At 35.9% G+C, this 18,702-nt stretch overlaps 3 protein-coding genes across 3 annotated transcripts; all 3 read right to left on the bottom strand.

Annotated features, from left to right (window-relative positions):
- Nucleotides 1-464: 464 nt before the first annotated feature.
- LOC140796455 (uncharacterized) lies at nucleotides 465-7,520 on the bottom strand. The gene is made up of 3 exons (XM_073149490.1): nucleotides 7,340-7,520; nucleotides 6,264-7,251; nucleotides 465-739 (listed from the first exon to the last, which is right to left on the bottom strand). The coding sequence occupies exons 1-3, from the start codon at nucleotides 7,518-7,520 to the stop codon at nucleotides 682-684; spliced, it is 1,227 nt and encodes a 408-aa protein (XP_073005591.1). The 3' UTR covers nucleotides 465-681.
- Nucleotides 7,521-8,521: 1,001 nt separating this feature from the next.
- On the bottom strand, nucleotides 8,522-14,572 carry LOC140796654 (cysteine--tRNA ligase, chloroplastic/mitochondrial-like). Its single transcript, XM_073149726.1, has 9 exons — nucleotides 14,031-14,572; nucleotides 12,499-12,562; nucleotides 11,577-11,738; nucleotides 10,341-10,511; nucleotides 9,928-10,209; nucleotides 9,705-9,833; nucleotides 9,366-9,566; nucleotides 8,901-8,990; nucleotides 8,522-8,819 (listed from the first exon to the last, which is right to left on the bottom strand). Exons 1-9 carry the CDS (start codon nucleotides 14,111-14,113, stop codon nucleotides 8,607-8,609), a joined length of 1,395 nt encoding a protein of 464 aa, XP_073005827.1. The 5' UTR covers nucleotides 14,114-14,572; the 3' UTR covers nucleotides 8,522-8,606.
- A 208-nt stretch (nucleotides 14,573-14,780) lies between these two features.
- LOC140796655 (small ribosomal subunit protein eS19-like) lies at nucleotides 14,781-17,456 on the bottom strand. Its single transcript, XM_073149727.1, has 4 exons — nucleotides 17,275-17,456; nucleotides 15,904-15,994; nucleotides 15,528-15,711; nucleotides 14,781-15,026 (listed from the first exon to the last, which is right to left on the bottom strand). Exons 1-4 carry the CDS (start codon nucleotides 17,359-17,361, stop codon nucleotides 14,954-14,956), a joined length of 435 nt encoding a protein of 144 aa, XP_073005828.1. The 5' UTR covers nucleotides 17,362-17,456; the 3' UTR covers nucleotides 14,781-14,953.
- Nucleotides 17,457-18,702: the final 1,246 nt, after the last annotated feature.

Raw genomic sequence — 18,702 nt, 5'->3', positions numbered from 1 at the left:
GGGCCATAGTCCCCACTTCGTCTGAAACAAAAAAAGAAGGTAAAGGTCTCCTTTCTTTTGACGTCTCTCTGATTTCCAGCCAAAAAATGAATTGAGTTATATGTATGCAACTAGGTTCAATATGAGATCAAGTAACACAGAATAAAGTGTCTTCACTGTCTGTGTAGTTCTTATTTATCCAAATATATTTTCGTTGACAGACTAATTTTATCACAAAAATGCACTTAACATTATAGAAGAAGATTTTCTTCTGCAAAGAGAATGAAATTAGTTGTAATACGTGTCAATCAGCAAATGCACATACGTCTGATCACAAATATGAGCACGTGAAACCTGGACATCTTGATCTCTGTCACTAGAAAGTAATGTCAAAGAGGAACCAAGCATTCAGAACAAAGTAATGATCATTAGAATGTCTGTCTAATGCAACAACTGCACTGCAAAAGACAGTAGTCATTCCTCAGAATCATAGAAGATGCACTTATGTAACTAAGTGGGAGTAAGAACAAGTGCAAATTAAGGCCATTACAACTGAATTAGAGTCCAGAAGTAAAGACTGCTACTTTGCTAGTCCACATAAATTTTCTTTAAAAGTAACATCATGGCATTAGAATGCTTCCTCCTCCGTCTTAACGTCTCCTAACATACAAACTTTCAGTGTCACTTCTAAAAGAGCCTTTATCAATTTGCATTCAAGCCATCCCGCCGCCTGTGGCAGTCCTTATGATCTGAAACAAAGCTGGAGAAATGAAAACAAAAAGAATTACACTTAGTAGCAATAAACTTGGTCTGGATAAATATTTAACGGAAAATTTTATTTCGACCACACTTTTTTTCTTTTGCTATCTAAATCAGTCCCTAATTTTTTATATTTACTATCTACTAAATCCTTTGGCATTAGTTTTCATTGCAAAGACTAAAAATCCTTCAGATTAAATTAATCCACAATACTCAAATTACTAATATACACTTTGTTATTCATATCCATCAATAAAAACCTGACTAGTTCACTAAAGTAAAAACAACATCCTCCCAAAACTTCCTTTAGGTTTTCTCCTAATCATGCTCTTCCCACTCACTAAAGAAAATTCTTACAAATATTTCTCTAAGTTTCCACCTCCATTCATCAATGAAAACCCTCCTATTCACTAAAGAAAACTCACCAAAATCTCCTTCTAGGTTTTCCTTCTCAACCATACTATTCTTGCTTAAAGTGAAGGTTGTCGTCGGTGCTCTGTCACAATCTCTATCTAGATTGCTCTTACTCTCTAAAAAAAATTATGAAGAAAAATGTAAAGAGAGATTTTATTTTTATAAGATGGAAAAAAAAAAACTTTTTTTCCCAATGGTTTTTCTTTTCTTTGAGGAGAAGAAATACGATAAGGACGAGCTATGAAGTATAAACGATGGTAAAGTGTCACGGACGATTTTGGTATTTTAGAAGTTAGGTTTTGAAACTATATATATTGAAAAATGGCATTATGTGTTGTTCTATTGGGTTTAAAGGATAACCTAAGAGATCTTCTGAACATTTAATAAAAAAGAGGAATGAACCCAGAGTCAATTTAGACAAATGAAAAAAACAAGGAGTAGAATCTTTCTCTAGCACATAATTTATAAAAACGGCTCAAATATATTAAATTACAGCCTTTAAAATATAAAATTGACCAGATCTATAAAGGCGTACATGAACAATGACGATGAAGATAAAGAAACCAGGAACATCGGTCAATTCCAAAGAAACAAGCAACCCATCCACAGTACAATTTCCAAGAGAACAAACTTTGCAATTGAAAATTTGATACTTGTACAGAAATCCAAACAGTTAGATCAAAATGTATGATGTCCCAACAATAAAAGTACTCACTCTTCAAATCTAGAACATCGGTCATTCTCTTTGAGAAAATCAAGATCAAGGACATAGTTTTCATATAATCTCCATGCATGATTTGACAATTTAATCAAGTGACCTACAGATTCTAATCACCTTCCATAAAGGTATATGGATCGACAAAACTACTAAACCTGATCTTTATAAATCAGTGGTTACAGAGGTTGGAAAAGCTGATAACAATGGATGACACGTATATTTTCTTTAAGAAAAAAAAATGGATGACATGTATATCTATCATATATGCTCGGAATCAGCAAGACACCAAGGCATCACAATCATGTCCGAAGAAGCCAAGTTCTATCTAGACCTGTTCATATGGCTCAGCCAGCTTATGCCCGCCTAGCCTGGTCCGAAAGCTCGCCCGTCAGCCTGGCTATTAGCCTGCACGAAAGCTCACTCGTTCGGAATACTCCACTAGTCACCCAAATTAGTGATTCTAGACCATCAGATCACACTAATGGTTTCCATCAAATATCTGATGGTCTAGAATGATTTGAGTATATGCTTATATAGTTATCTAATTAACTGTTTCTACGAATAATATCTTAAAATAGTAAAATATATTAGATTCTAATATCTTCTAGACTTCTTCCAACCAGAGCCTGAGGGTTTAGGGTGAGCAGTCGGTGAGGAGGCTTTTTTCGGGGTCACAACGACGTCAACGCAGCCATCTATCTATCTTCAGCAAGCTACATGGCGTGAAGTCATGGAGGGGCCACTATAGTGAGAAAGCTAGAGGAGAGACTCGTAGAGGCAGCCCATGAGCTTTTTTGCTCCAGGGAGGAGACTGTGGCTTCGATGGATCGCTACTTGTTGGCGAAGCACACCATTACGAGTGTCTTGCGCTCGGATTCTTCTTTGAGGACCACATTGATACCTTGTTCTCACGAATATGCCTCGGTCCGGGTACTCAAACATGACCTCATCAGCGAGTCACAACTCAAGGAGGAGCTCGGTCAGCTGCCCTAGAAGACTAGCTTGATCGTCATATCATGCAACGTTATTTGCGTGGGTGCCGTCGTGTAGCTTGAGATCAGTTTATTTCAATCAATTGGGTTGTATAAATAGAGTCAAAGAGGAGAATGAGATGTTTGACTTCGACAAGCCAGGGATATTTGGGTGGGTGCCATCGGTTGTCAGAGCCTATTGGTCATTGCTGCAGAGCTAGTCATTCGCATCAATACCCTATTGCTGGATGGTAGAAGAAGTTGCAATGAGAGAAGAAGGAGGCGGAGCTAGGCCTAGCCAACTTGCTCTCTCACGGGCCGATGGGCGATAAATGGGCTAGACTATTCTAGCCTAGTCTGACCCACTAACAGGAGGGTTGTCAAACACAGTGTCCAGTCCAATTGGCTCGACCCCTCAAATGATCACCTCCGGTTCTATCCATAAAAATTGGCAGCTTCGGAGGTCAAGATTGATCACATCTCCAAAAATTCATACATCTTCAAACATGATGTCTTTATAGAATATTTGAAAGTTATGGAAAAGCATTTTTTTTATCTTCAAAATCTGTCTTTACAACTTATACCCCTCAAAAGTTTGGTAGAGATTCGGGCTAACCCATTTAGATATGTGTGGGTGCTTCTTTAGATACTCAGTAGCTTATCGATTCTGCACATTTAATAATTATGATTGAGCTTAAAATAAAAAATAGGAGAGTATGGTTAAATAATACGTTGAAACTACCGTATGATAATATTATAGTATGGTACAGCCCACCAGCCTATGAGATATAGAACTCGGGCTGGATTTAACGAGTCGGATTATAAAAATATCATATATCATAATGGGCCAATTGTAATGAGCCTTTCACAAATGCACTTTAGTTAGCTTTTATATAAATATATTTATATAGTGGTGCACAATTAACTAAATATTCAACTAGAGACTAAAAAAATTATGTAAATAAGAAAGTTAACATATTAGACTTGGGCCGAGTTTAGCCTAGTTAAACATGGGCAGGTTTGAGCCGAGCTTGGGTAGGTACAGGCCCAATGATTAGGTCAAAGATTGGAGCAATCTTCAGGTCGAGTTCAGGTCGTGCTATCTTCAAGCCTACCAATATAGGTAGGCCCAAGGCTAACCCGGCTCATAGTAATTATCTTTCTTTAAGCCCAAGTTCACCCTATGTACTTGTAGCTCAGTAGCTTGACCCATTGACTCATAGAACAATTGGGTTAGGGCCGGGTTTATCCTCGACTCGCTCCACTAACACTAAAATTTACAATCCAACAAAAATTAACATGCCTAAATACGGTAGTTTATTACATTTTGGTCATAAATATTAAAGATGTAAAATTTAGGATAAAATATATTTTATTACCTAATAATTAGGTCAAATTTTAAGTATCTCCCTTAACTTTTATTTATATCACTTAACCCCATATATATTTTTAATTTATGTGAAATTATTAATTTTTCTATCCACATTAAAGGTAAAAATAATTTTATATTAAAATTGTTATACAATTGATAATTTGTCCCTTATATTATCTTGTTTGGGAATATTTTATAATCCCTATAATGCAAAATTGAGAAAGATTAAGATTAAGCCTCCGTTCACTTGTGAAATATGAATAGACTTGTTTTAAAATAAGCCTTCTTATTTTGGGGTAGTAACTAAATGTCTTACCTTATTTAAGTATAGTAATTTAACATTCTCTCTCATCTTATTCCATACAACTTTCTAAAAACTATTTATTGATAACCCAAGATTATCATTTTACCCTTTAAGATAACAATATAAATTACTAGTCATATTAGCTACGGTTGCTATCTCCTCTCTTTGCCTCTCAAAAGATAGTCATGTATACTCACATAGTGCAGGGTTATCACCGTGCACAATGTGAGGTATTAGCCCGCACACTTGAATGTAGGGTTATAACCCCCATATACCCCATAGTAATGATATTACCTCGCATACCTGAGTGCGGGGTTATAACCCTATATACCGGTATAATGCTTCAATATAATTTCATTATTCTTTAATATTTTAATATTAACTTTATATCACATCAAATAATTTTTATACTAATATTAAACTAAATATTAGAATAGCTAATACTAGTTTTAGCTATCTTCTTCTAATATTAAAAATTAAAATAATTAAGTCTTTTCCACCGTTATTTTTGAACATAGCCTAAAGAAAGTTTACGGGGGAACACTATAAATTTTGTCCTAACCAAAGGGTTGCAAATAATATTTTCACCTAAAATTTAATAAATATTATATTAATCATGGTTTGAAATTTCTAATGAAATCGACACGTTTCACTTAAATTGTTTCATGTTCTAACTTATCCGATTTGAAATTGCCTCTCGAAACTAGAATCCAATCAAAACAACTATAGTAACTAACTCAATATCAACCTCACTATTTAAATGTTATTAAATTATGTTTGATACATTGAAAAATAAGATAAAAGAAGAATATTTATCGGAAGAAGTTGAAAACGCAATGAAATTAAAATCAAAACCGACTGAAATTGATTGAGAGAAAAAAAAAAGCCACGACTCAATTTATAAATAGCTAATAATCAGGATTTTAAGTGAAATAAGTCAATATTTTTTTTATTAAAAATGAACCAACAAGACTAAGGGGTGTAGTTGAGCGAGCTTGTTCCACGCCAGTTCTTAAATTACTATTTTATGATTAAATTTGAATTTAAATTATTTTAAATTGAGCCACTTTGAGTTAATTTTAAGTTCGAGCCCAAACGAGCAAATCAATAAATAATTTCAAGCCAAATTTTAAGCCTAATCAAGCTCAAATTATTTTAAGCTTAATTTAGATTTGGATCTAACTTAAAATAAAGACAATTAAAAAAATACAAACTAATATAATTATATTTTAGAATTAAGCTCTATAAAACCAGAGTGCATAATAATTCACTTAAATAAATATAATAATATTAATAAAATTATAATATAGTGTAGAAAATATTATTTGAGCTTTATTGAGCGAGCTTATTCAATATATTTTTAAGGCTATTTTGAAGGTCAAGCTCGAATTAACTTATTTTCAAGCCGAACTTAATTAAGTCTTATTGAGCCGAGCACTAGCTAGCTTTATTATTTTGATAGCCCTAGACAAGACAGACTATAAAGTTAATTTTCTTTTCAGAAAAATAGTTTGCCGCTGTTTTTATCCGTTAATGCTCGGTCCACAAAAGGAATTTTATAATTGCCATTGAAGAAGGACAATAAAGGCATATATATATATATATATATATATGTAATTTTGCTCATCTATATAGTAGGGTATGACGCTACGAATGATAATAAATTTCTTAAAGCAAACACAGCGTGGTGTTTTTAATAAATTTCTTAAATTAAAATTCAATAGTAGCAAAAAGAAATTTTTTTACCTGGTCCTTGGAGCCCACTGGACATGACCATGTCCGTAAAGGTATAAGATGTTCTCCTGGGACTTGACCAAACCAAGAGCCCACTGGACATGACCATGTCCGTAAAGGCCGTGCACTATGACGTCCGTTCCAGCTCTGGAGTAGAGGAGGCAATGCTCCGTACTCATGGCGAACGGGTGTACCTTGACATTCCTCTTGATGTTGCGGAGCATGCAGTCTGCTAGTAGATGATGAACGGGGCAATAGTAAACCTCCACCCACTCATGGCAAACCAATGCCTTCACAGCATGTCTGTGCTTTGATACACTAGCCACATACAAGTTACCACTTGCCGATTCCCAGATACAACCGTTTAATCTCGTTAAACTTTCATCGAGAGGATACGTAAAGAAGTCGTACTCTTCGCTCTCAACCTGGTATTTGAGTAGATCTGTGTTGGAAGAGCCGTCCTCGAGGAAGAAGTAAACAGTCTTGGTCGATGTGAACTCTTGTGGGCACAGGGAGCACGCGTTCTTGGATGTGATGCTGCATGCTCTGCTTCCAAACGGAGATGGGATTGCTTTCCTTTTGGCCCACTCGCTGATTTCATCTGCTGAATTATAAAGGCAGAATGCTAAAGAATCTGATAGTTGCTGGACGAGAAGTATCTTGAAACCATATGAGTAGGGTAACAAATTAGCCTTGTAAGGCTTGTCGATGTCAAACCCCTCCGGAAAGGGTATACGTGGTGAGCACCACGGCTCATCCTCCTTGTGCTTGGTGTGGATTGCAAAGAACTTACAGCCGTCGCTAGCTACGAGTATGCTCGGACTGCAAGAATCTAATACTTTGGAGCTTTTGGGTATAGTGATGCTGATAGAGTGAGTGAGTTCCCAAGTTTTACCAACTTCCTCCGTTAAGATCATCACCTCCGTTGTTCCATTGATGTCACCAACGACGTACATCATCTCAAATCTTCTGTCTCTGGGTTTGGGATACTCCAAGAACACTTGAATGAACAGAGAAACAAGGTTAATTAGAACGTAGCAATTAAGAAAAATTAACAAGAGTACGCAGTAAGAAGGATTAGATCGTACCCTCCGCCGTGCTATTGGTAGTTAGGTGGCGGCGGCGCCAATGGAAGAACGCTGTTGGAAATGGGAGATCGACGGCAGCCGGAGAACTTGTTACTGACCTTGAATGCGGGATCAAGGAGTTGATGACGCCCGCGAAGCGAGGAGGGGCTCTTCTTGCTAACTTGAGGCAGAGAGATGCCATGATCTAGAGAAGGAAGAAGAAGATCAGAAGCTTGAGGCTGCGTGAAGAAGAAGAAGAAGACGACGACGACTATGGAGGAGGTCCCAGATCCCAGTGGACGGGACAACCAAAACGGCCACCGCGCGTGTGGGTAGATTCTCCTATAATGGCCACCGTCCATCCGATAATAACAGTTATGCCATCTCGACTCCGATACATCACCAATTTTGCGTTGCGTGGTATTCTTGTGATTCTGAACGTAACGTCAGCCTTTTCATTTCCTACTAAAGAACAAAGTACTATGTTCCCATCCAGACGCTTCGAAATTGAACGTGTAACTCACAAAAACCACAACGCTGCCCCTTGTGTCAATCCGCTGTTACATGATGCAGCATGCATGCATGCTTTGTGCTCATACATGATACATGCATACGTTGACTCATGGATATTAGCCCAGATCATGCATGTCTCATACAAATTGCATGTAGTGTAGATACGTCATTGTCGCTCTTCATCATGTGCACGAACTAGCTTATACCAAAAAAGAAAATAAAAGTAAGAAAAAAAAAATCCCAACAACTATGGATACAATGAAACCATGAGTTTGATTCCTAAAGTTGATATGTAATAATAAAATAAATTTATCGGAGAGCTATATACATGTGACTTAAATTTATTGTTTTTATTTCTTAAGAGAGTTGACATAAGTATCTAATCCATATATTGAAGGAGAGATTACCCCTTATCAAACCTATAGCCCCACCAGCTCGTGATTAATCTAATTATCAACGAAAGTTTCCCCTTATAGTGAGAGAGAGAGACAGAATAAAATGCCAACAGACATTGTGATGCTTTTAATATGCATTACCTAGCCATTAATTTGATCCAAGATTTTGCCTCTCCAAGAAAGAATATGTAATAAATAAATGAACTATTATATAAAATACTTAAGTAATCCTTACAGCCTAAAGTAAAAATATGGCAGGTATTACAAATCAGCATTATTTTGGCAGCGAAATTAATTTTACTTGCAGATCTCTGAAAACCAATTGACATCCATAAATTAAATCTAGATGGAACAGTAACTCCAATATCTAGAACAATTGCCTATATTCCATCTGCCATTGAAGGTCTCCATACAGTCCTCCCTGATTCGTCCATTAGACTAATTCCTAAAGAATCTAGCTCTTGTCGAATCTTGTCAGATTTAGCGAAATCCTTATTTTCTCTCGCTGCTCTTCGTTCTTCGATCAAGAGGATCACTTGCTTCTCTGTAACACCTGCCCTAACTAAGGCTTTGTCTTTCAGCTGTTCCAAAATCTTTGTAATAAACAAACACTATAAGTATATGGAAATTCCAGAAGAAATGGAAAAGGAGTTCTTTACTTCCTGTTGCCATACCTCACAAGTGGTTGTTGGCATCAGCCCTAAAATGCAAAGATGATTATGGACTTCCTTTCTCAATGCTGCAACAGATGGTACGGAGAAATTCTGTCGGTGTACGTTAAAAGAAACACGTCAAAAACTAAGATAACATATTGACTTATGCGTAATATCAGAACCGGGCACAGTCTATACAATTCATTTAATTGCCTGATCTTATACAAAAATACCACGAGTCAATTGGTTATGAGAATTGCACATAAATCTGTACCTCAGAGTAAGTATAATTCAGCTGATCAAGAATTTCCTCATGTCATAATTATTGCAGTTTACCACTCTCAAGTAATTTAAGCTGAACATTTCAGGTCTAACAGCAACCTTAAACGGGCGTGAGTGTAAATACTTCAGAATATTTTGCATTTGACCTACGACATAAAGCAAACAGACAACATCATCTTGGACGAGGAGTCAAAGAAAGATTACCTTCTTCAAGATGATATTCATAATCCTCAATAGTTCCATAAGATCTTTGCATAAAAACTGAGGAACTCTCAGGTCATCTGACATTGAAGTCTCAAAATTAACTCTGAAGCTATCAATCAAGTTTTGAATGTCACTTGGGATAGACCCTTTGTAGCTTCCATCTCTAAATTGAGACGACGCCTCTTCACAATCTTGAAGGGTCTGAATCATAAGGAAAAAATGTGACTTGGCATGCATGAGACACTATCTATGCCCCTAATAACCTTACGATACACAGGTTAAAAAAGAGATTCTTGTTAATCATCAGACAGATGTTTATCATAATAAGATGCGTTTTACCTTGTATATGTAGAAAATTATTTCTGATGATGATTCTAGTGATCTTTTGGAGCAATAATTTATTGGAGATCGATAGTGGCTACTCATCAAGAAGTATCTCAAGCTTAATGGATGATAGTTCTTGGTAATCTACATAAGACAAAGCAGTAAAGAATATATGAAATCATTCTCAAAAATATATTATAAACTAGATAAGCAGATGAGAAAAATAAAGCATGCAAACCTCACGGATAGTAGGACCATTGCATTTTGACTTGGATATTTTTTCGTTGTTCACGATAACGAATTCGTTATGCATCCAATAGCTTACGTTGCTCTGTGTGCACACAGCACAACTTTGAGTAACCTCATTCTCATGATGTGGGAAGATCAAATCCCTACCTCCACCATGAATATCAAAGGAGGATGATAAATAATGGACACTTAGCGCACTGCACTCAATATGCCATCCAGGTCTTCCAGGACCCCAAGGGCTATCCCAGCTAGGCTCATCAGGCTTTGCGGACTATATTAATTAAAGAAAAACTAAAAAACTTATCCGATTTCAACACATAATATCAGAATAAAGTCACAACAGGAAGTCATGGAATAAATAAATATAATAGCCACCAATAAGGATATTTCTAAATTTCTTACTTTCCACAATACAAAGTCTGAAGAATTCCGCTTCCTTGAATCATATGGAACTCGTGCACCTGGCCGGTCATTTTGTCGCTTCAGATTAAAATATTTGCCATAACTTGGGAACTTATCGACAGAGAAGTATACATCCTTCTCAATTGTGTAGGTGTAGCCATTCTTGATTATCTATACAGGAAAGGGAACATTAGGAAATAGAATTATGATTGTCATATGTGTAGTAAATGTTTTCCATGTAAAGTCCATAATATCAATAAAAAGTTCTAACAGTAGCATGTAATCAGAAAACCAGCCTAGATATGATAGCTCACAGAAGGAAAATTCAGAAACTAGTTTAAGGTGAAATACAAGGGAAAGAATCAACTATCACTTGATTGGAACAGCTTAAGCATTTTTCACAAAAATAACAAGGTTCCTCAATAGTCAATACGACTACTAGCAATGGAAGTACTGAAAATGTTTCTTAATTTGAAATACAGACTAAGGGACATGCATAGCAACTATATGACCCTATGAATATGAGATCATTGTAACACAGAATCTGTACCACATATATCTTTTTGTCCTAAAGGTCTGCGGCCAAGGAAAATCATTGATGTGGTTCGGTATCAACAAGTTCTTTTGGACAACTATGACTAATTTGAAATGCTTCCTTACCGACAGCTTCATCTATAGGTGACAAATCTTGACTCTTTCTCCTACTCCTGTCTTCCAACATAGTAGATGAGCACATCCAGCAGCCAAGAGATATAGTCAAACCAAAAAGCCATATTTTCCTGTGGCAAAGTAATTTAGAACCATCCTTGGATAACCAACCACTAACCAGAGTTCAGAAAAGCAGGCATCACTAAGTTTGACAGTAAAGCTTCCATCCAGACACTCAAGTGGTCATGGCTTTGAGACATAAATAGTCTCCCAAGGAAATGGGGTAAGATTGCAATCACTTGAACATGTGATACTATCATCTTCTGAAGCCTTACCTCTGAGCCAGGATAGTACTGTATAACTCTGACAGTTGGTCCTCAAGGTAGGAATTTTTAGCTTGTATTGAACTTTATTTAGATCATGTGTATAAGCAAATACTTGAGTGTACTTTTGCTAATTAGCAACAAAAATATAGGTAAAAGGCCAAACAGTTCCAATTTGTAGACATATCATGCATATTACCAAGTAAGCCTGCTTTCTAGATTACTAGAGGAAGAAAAAGAACCTTTGGCAAGAATAAACAAGTACCTGAGTTATCATATCCTTGATCAGGTCAATGTTATCTGAAACTCGTGGTTCTTCACTTGGAGGTAAGCATTGAAGATCCGCCATATCTTTATGAAATTCTTCACAGAATCTTTTGCTAAAAGCCAAAGGTTCCTCTCCTTGCTCTTTTGCACGAAGAATTATCTATAAAAAAAAAGCATACATCCATGTCAAGTAGTAGCATGAGTTAACTTATCAAGAATCTAATATTTACTTATTTAGAAAACAGTTATTTGGAGCTATGCAATGCTCAAGTTGAATTTAGTAAACATCATTACGAGTCATGGAATTGGCACATTTAATGAGAAAATCAGAAAAGTAAAAGGTTTGGCGATCAAGTAAATCTAATTCCTATATTGGACCTACTGGTTCAAATTTGTGATACTCCTAGTTAGACATTAGTCATTGTTTAAAAATGAACGCCTTACCGCCCAGGCACCCACCTTAGAGGACTAAGAGGAGGACCATTGTATATTTATTTTGCTTCTGTTTGTTGGTTGACCTTGGAATTTTACTAGATTTGTGGATTCTGATAGAGAAAGAATAGTTTTTTATGTGCTGATTTTAAATTTGAATTTTATTTTATATGCTTATTTGAACTGTGTGGAGTTCTGGGCATCCACCGAGGCATATTCATGGTACCCAGGCCTCATGTGGCCCTTTTTCTGCCAGTCTACCTCCTCCATTCTTTAAATCCGACAGATTAATTAGCTTAGCAAATTTAACAAGTCAGAACGCAAGCATCATCACATAATCACATAACTTCTCATATATAAGTAGACGCCGAGGGAACTACCTAGCCCACCCCTCACCCTTTGGGCCCCCCCTTTCCTTCTTATAACACTGTGTTCAACCAGCATAAGAAATAGAAATCTGCTGCATCAAAAGAATAGTAAAGACTCACTTTGTCATCAATATCAGTAAAATTCCGTACATAACGTACTTCATATCCTACATGTCTCAAATACCTGCGTCATCATAAATAAAAAATTATTATTCATCGCTCAATCATAAAAAAAAAATTAAGATAACTGCTGATAAGATCGTTACATATTAGAGTAAAGAATGACACACGAATTAAACCATGTAATGCAAGTGAAAGAAGATTATGGTTCAAAATTATTGCCAACAGTGAATTATACTAAATAATTCATTGCATCATTGAAATAATTAAACCACGCAAGAGTCTTTTTACTAAGGAAAACATTCAAACCAGATATTCTGAACACTATCCACTAAAAAGTGAAAAATAAATTTAAAAAATAGAATCCGAGCACCTAATCCTCCTTTCAATAAACATCCATGGTATTACTGGATTGCTAATTTGCTATTAGCTTAATTTTCTTTTAAGGGATACTTCTCACTTGAGAAATGTATTGTCAAATTCTCCATCACCAGATTAAAGAGGTGACTTGTCATGTTGCCGGAGTGAACCAAGAAAGTCCATATATCATCAAATCCTCCATCACCTTGTAATAGTTAGATAGGAGTTGATTATGAAGAAAATAAAGATTTTAGCAGTTGAAAGAAACCATCTCAGACTGAGGAATTCGAACGGCCCTTCAGGCATTCGAATGCAAATTCCCGAGAATAGAAGAATAAATAAGCTTCCGAACACCCAACGACAAGGAACTCTAATTTAGGTATTTTAATTAAGTATTTTTACTTATGTTAAGCAATAAGATTCGAGTATGTTCGATCATATTGCCAAGTCTAGTCAAGTCAGGAAACTATCTATAAATAGATATGGTCTGCACCTAAATTTTCATTTTGGATTATTGAAGTTAATTTGCAAGATTATCTTCTTCCTACTTGTTCGACTACCTCCAAGATTTGAAACCCTAGCTATCATCTAAGATCTTTATTGTTGCCTTCCTCTTCGTCTGGCCACATCCCTTTGACCCTAAGAAACGACCATACTTTTTTCTCTATTCCTTTTCCACCGATTACCTCGACTTCCACCATTGTCATCTCCTCTACCCCGTCGTAACCCTAAGCTGATCACCACCATGCTTTTTCAGCCTCCACTTTCCACGATCCACTCCAATAGGTTCGTTCTCCATCTTAAATCTAATCTCAATCTCAAAAATACTCTACTATCAAACCGTTGGATCTCTAGTTTATTCTTAACTTTGGAGATCCATAGTAATCCTAACTTTCTCTACATGAGTCGAAATCCAGTTATGTCTTCGGATTTGGACTCTCGGTGATCATAGGGTTGGTTTACATGCCTTTTATTTTAATGTTGAAAATGGTTTATTTAGACTACGAGTATCATACTCAAGAACATGGAAGTGTTTAACCATTACTAAGTACTAACCCCTAATGTACATGCATGCCCATATGTTAGTCCATATGCAAATTGTAAATAGAGAGATTTTTATCATAAATGCGAACAATATCACGGACCAGTGAGTAAATAAACAGAGGATTTACCGAAGTAAGATGTCATATACGATGTAGGCACGAGCATGACCGATATGGCTGAGATCATAAGGAGTTACCCCGCAAACATACATGCCTACTTTTCCGGGGATCTTTGGCACAAATACCTCCTTTCTTTTGGTTCTTGTGTTAAAATATCCTCAACTTCAACCGAGTCGTCTCCTCCTGCGCGGCGGGAAGAAGACGGCAGAAGAACGACTTCAACCTCGGCTCGCAACCTCCCGAAGGAAGCATCTTTCGTCGTAGCGCGTGCATCCTCGTGACAACTCCGAGATAGTGAGATTGGTGACAATGGAGATGAGTCCGAGTTGGGTCGGCCCTCGTCCTTTTGACGTGACGCGAATCGGAGATGTATGCGGGTTGGAGATGGATGCGGACCCGGTAGTTGATCCGTTGTAGCTCCGATAGACCAGCTAAGAGTTTAAAATAATTATCGCCCAAAATGTTTTAAATATCATAACTATCCACTGTTGTTATTAAAACTCATGAATTGCTGAAACCATTGTGCTCTTTTAAAAATATATTTTTTTAGTTAAAAAAAATTCATTTTTATCTTCGTGTCAATTATTTGAAGTGATTCAAAACTATCTTAAATTTTTTGTGCAAAATCTATAAATTGTAAATCATTAAGATCTCAATTTACTCCTTTCCGTATTGAAAAGGAAAGAAAGCCGGCAATACGAAGTGCAGGATTTATAAAGGCCAAACTTGCCCCCAATAGCACCAAATGAAAACGAGCACTACTCATAAAACTAGACAAAATAAACTAAATCTCAGAACTTGTTCATCACATCGTAAATCACCTTCTCAAAACATAGAAATTCAGTACAAACTAAAGCAGTCAAAATGACAGAGAATTCCAGAGACAAACATCGCTATAAGGCCGATAAACAATACATCCTCCTAGGATCTACTCAAGCTGCAACTACGACCCTTCCGGCAACCTGATCCAGATCACGCCTTCCCTGTGAAGTGATCATCCTTCCACTGCAGAAAAGAAAAGAGAGATGGATGTTCAATAAATGTGAGATAAAGCATTAAAGGTAGCTTCACTTAAGTTTTGGCACATGAGACCCAATCCATTGGGATTTTCATGATCAAACTTATTTCTAATCCAACCCTCTTTAAGCCACGGTAATGTTGCATATCAGAATTTAATTGTTTAGCACTTTATTAACTTATCACCTAAGAGCAAACAAAATTTGATCGATAGGAAGAATTGTTGAAAATGATGGTGAGTTTATCATTTGAAGAAGAGTCTTGAAAAGGATCTAATTAGGATTCAGCAAATGACAGAACCAATGAATGTTAAGGCAAAAGAGAGCTTAAGATGTAGTCACTGAAAAGTAAACTTAAGAATCATGGCAATGAATGCTCTTGTTAATTAATGCTGTAAATTAGGTACATACCAATGTTATCAACAACCATCAAGAATATCTCATTCAGTTCCAATGAATGAACAACAGTAACTAGTTAGCCCAATCTTACCCTTTGGCATCAATATCGACGATATTCATCTTCTGCAACTGTTGCAGAATGTGTCGAGCTACAGATCCACTGCTTTTGCAAAAGTGTGGTGGGCGAGATCCATTTCTCTGGCGTCCTCCGTAAATCTTTTGAAATCCACCAACACCAATGCCCTGCCTCAGATATATCTTCCTTGCCATCGAGGCTATAAAATGAATTGCCATATTAGATATGTGACCAGTTCTACAGTAAAAAGTGCTCAAGACAAATACCAGCAAGATCAACTTAATAATTGTATTGCACTTTCTATGATGTACATCGTGTTCAAATGACAAAAGAGATACCAGAAAGGTCAACTTGCATACTTTATTAAATTGCAAGTGTAAAGGGCCAATACCTGCTCTAATGTAATACCAATCAGGGTCGTATGGAGCGAGCTCCTTAAATTTTCCAGTCTTCACAATGTCCGTCCAATGGGGAAGCTCCATCTACTCAAAAATAGAGGGATGGTAATTAGCAACTAAAAGAACTTATGCCATCAGTCCAGTATTTATTCATTTTTAGTACTTGGTTTAAATACTCTTTAATCTAGGTCACAAAGCCCTGTTTTCTGTAAGAATAGTATGCCTTAGTTCTATTAAAGATATATGTTATTTTTTTTTATGAGAAAGGTAGGAAATAGATTTAGAATAAATATGAAGTGTGATTTTATTTTACTACTATTATATTATCATATCATGATTATTTTAGAATTTTTTATCAAAATTTTTTTTGACTCAATTCATCTAATTTACATAATATAGATACGTTCACAAATAGCATCATAAATGGACATATCATATCAAAATATTTTCACTACAAACATATTCTAAATAATTATATTATAATCAAATTCTAATTTGGTAATTTCATTATAATCACATTACAATTCACTAATATATTTTAATACATTATGGTTACTACAAAAGTATATTATAAGCACCTTATAATTTGATAATTTGGCTTTTCAAAAGGGGCAACAGTAATTTGGAAAGTTGGGATAAATAGGTGACCCAAATTTCTTGATCCCAACTGAAAGCTACGATAAAGAGCCACCATTAAAGGGAGCTCTAGTAATTGACCGCTCATAGTTTATCCTGGATAAACCCCCTTATAATGATAATTATGTCATATTTGAGGCATATATATATATATAACAGAGTCACCAAGTTTCCAATGGATAATTGTTTGAGAAATATAATAGAATAAATGTAATTCTTCTTACATATTTAATGACATTTATGATCGACTGTGGAGGTTCATGATTTTTTAAATAATCGTGGTACTTCGAAACTTTTCCAAAGGTATATATGTAAAGATCTCTAAATTTATATACCAAATGATAGCGTAGCAAAAGATCTCCAAATGCGTCAATGAAAAAACACATGGAAAAAATATCCAACATAAATTGGAGCGCTCGAGTATACAAAATATCTTAGGAACGTATCCAGATTTAGGACTACTAATTAAATAACAGAAGAAGCGTAGAACTACATCACAATACTAGAGCATATGATGCAAATTTTGATGCGCGGAGAGAAAAGGCAAAGACAAATAGCATTTTAATGAACCAAAATAATAGTTTTTGATGCTTATAACGAACGATCACTTATCATGCATACAATCCAGGTAGCAACCCATCAACAGATCAACGGGATAGAAGCGACAAGAACACTGACCTTATATATAACACTAAAAGCTGATGGAAGAGAGGATGAGTGCTCGTTACCTTTCCGGATCGCTTGAGGTGGGCGGCGTAAGCCTTCACGAACTCATGGGGAGAGACGTCCTTCACCGTCCTCGAAGCAGCCTCCATGGCGATGCTTGGTGCGTGCTCACGGGATGCGGCGCGACCAAATTCTAGGGTTTTAGATGTCGCTTGAGAGAAGCGATGTTTACTTATATTGCTCAGGACCTCAGGTTTTCAGGATCAGATGTTTGGATACACAAAACTTGTTTACCTGTGAGGATACGTGTCAATATGCGGATGCAAGTGCACCGGCTTCATACTTGCCGTTTTGAGAGCCATTTGCTGGGCTATCCACGGGGTTTTATCTATTGGGCCTGGAATTGGCCCATCTTCTTTTTGTTCTCTTAAAAACATCAATTTTGTGATCAATACCGCTTTAAAGCTATTTGCAATTTGATCCCTTCTTTGCCTATAATTTTTTTTTAAAATAGATAATGAGTTCATAAATTCATAGCTTAGACAAAAGGAACTAGCAATGCCCCATATATAAATTGGACAATTGGCCAACTCTTCTAAGAAATGAGCTCAAACATGCATATAGCGCTTCAGTGGAAAACCTATCAACCATCAACTTTAAGATTTATGCCGAATTCATGACTTTTGTTGTAAGCTAGTCAGATCAGAACCTACATCAAAGAGATCTTATTTCCCTATAATTTTATATAATATCTTAACTAACTCAGAAAATATCTTGAAAGAGAAATTGAGGTTGTAAAAACTATGATGTTCAGATTCAATCATACAAATGTTACATAAAAGAAACATTTCAAGTGAAGCTTGTTGGTTTAAAAAATTGAAAAATCAATGAATGTCGGACGAAACCTATTGGTCTAGGTCATGTTTCAGATCATTTTGATTGAAACGAGTGAAATAAAAGTAAACATCAATTATTTTGAGGATGCTTGCACCTGGGTGAGGATTTTGTCGATGATGGTCTTAGCGGTGGTGCAGTAAATTAACAGAGTAGGCTATCATTGTTAAAGTTAGTGCGCCAGAACTTTGGATAAAAGGGTTCGTGAGTGATGGTAGGATTGCAGTTAGTAATGTTAGAAGTTGAGAGGACAGGATTATATGTATGACATGTATGATAAGAAAATGTGACAGACTTAGGATGGGTGATATTAAGCTATTAAATTAGTGTAAATGGATTATACGATCATAACCATATATTTAATATGAATTGAGAGTTGCAATTGTATCATGAAATTTGTTTCTATATAGGCTTATTTTTAGCTATTGATTTCAAATATCAGGAACATTAAGATTGATTGATTAATTAGAGCAAGTAATTAATTTTTCTTTTTGGTTATTTTTCTTTAGAGGAGTTAACTAAAAATTAACACTATTTTCTTCTTCAAAATCTGCATACTTCATCTTAGAAAATATCAGTATTAATGATAACAACTT

The sequence above is a fragment of the Typha latifolia genome, chromosome 10 (assembly GCF_019914945.1).
Source record: "Typha latifolia isolate L0001 chromosome 10, TyphaL0001v2, whole genome shotgun sequence".
Lineage (NCBI taxonomy): Eukaryota > Viridiplantae > Streptophyta > Magnoliopsida > Poales > Typhaceae > Typha > Typha latifolia.
This window is presented reverse-complemented; position numbering and strand designations above follow the sequence as displayed.

Coding starts and splice junctions, on each gene's coding strand:
- LOC140796455 (XM_073149490.1), bottom strand. CDS start 7,520: ATGGCATCTCTCTGCCTCAAGTTAGCAAGAAGAGCCCCTCCTCGCTTC. Junction 7,252..7,339: donor TACCAATAGCACGGCGGAGG/GTACGATCTAAT, acceptor TGTTCATTCAAG/TGTTCTTGGAGTATCCCAAA. Junction 740..6,263: donor CAGTGGGCTCCAAGGACCAG/GTAAAAAAATTT, acceptor TCATTTCTCCAG/CTTTGTTTCAGATCATAAGG.
- LOC140796655 (XM_073149727.1), bottom strand. CDS start 17,361: ATGGAGGCTGCTTCGAGGACGGTGAAGGACGTCTCTCCCCATGAGTTC. Junction 15,995..17,274: donor ACCTCAAGCGATCCGGAAAG/GTAACGAGCACT, acceptor ATTTTTGAGTAG/ATGGAGCTTCCCCATTGGAC. Junction 15,712..15,903: donor TTGGTATTACATTAGAGCAG/GTATTGGCCCTT, acceptor TTCATTTTATAG/CCTCGATGGCAAGGAAGATA.
- LOC140796654 (XM_073149726.1), bottom strand. CDS start 14,113: ATGTATGTTTGCGGGGTAACTCCTTATGATCTCAGCCATATCGGTCAT. Junction 10,210..10,340: donor CAGACTTTGTATTGTGGAAA/GTAAGAAATTTA, acceptor TAATTAATATAG/TCCGCAAAGCCTGATGAGCC. Junction 8,820..8,900: donor TGCCAACAACCACTTGTGAG/GTATGGCAACAG, acceptor TTTATTACAAAG/ATTTTGGAACAGCTGAAAGA.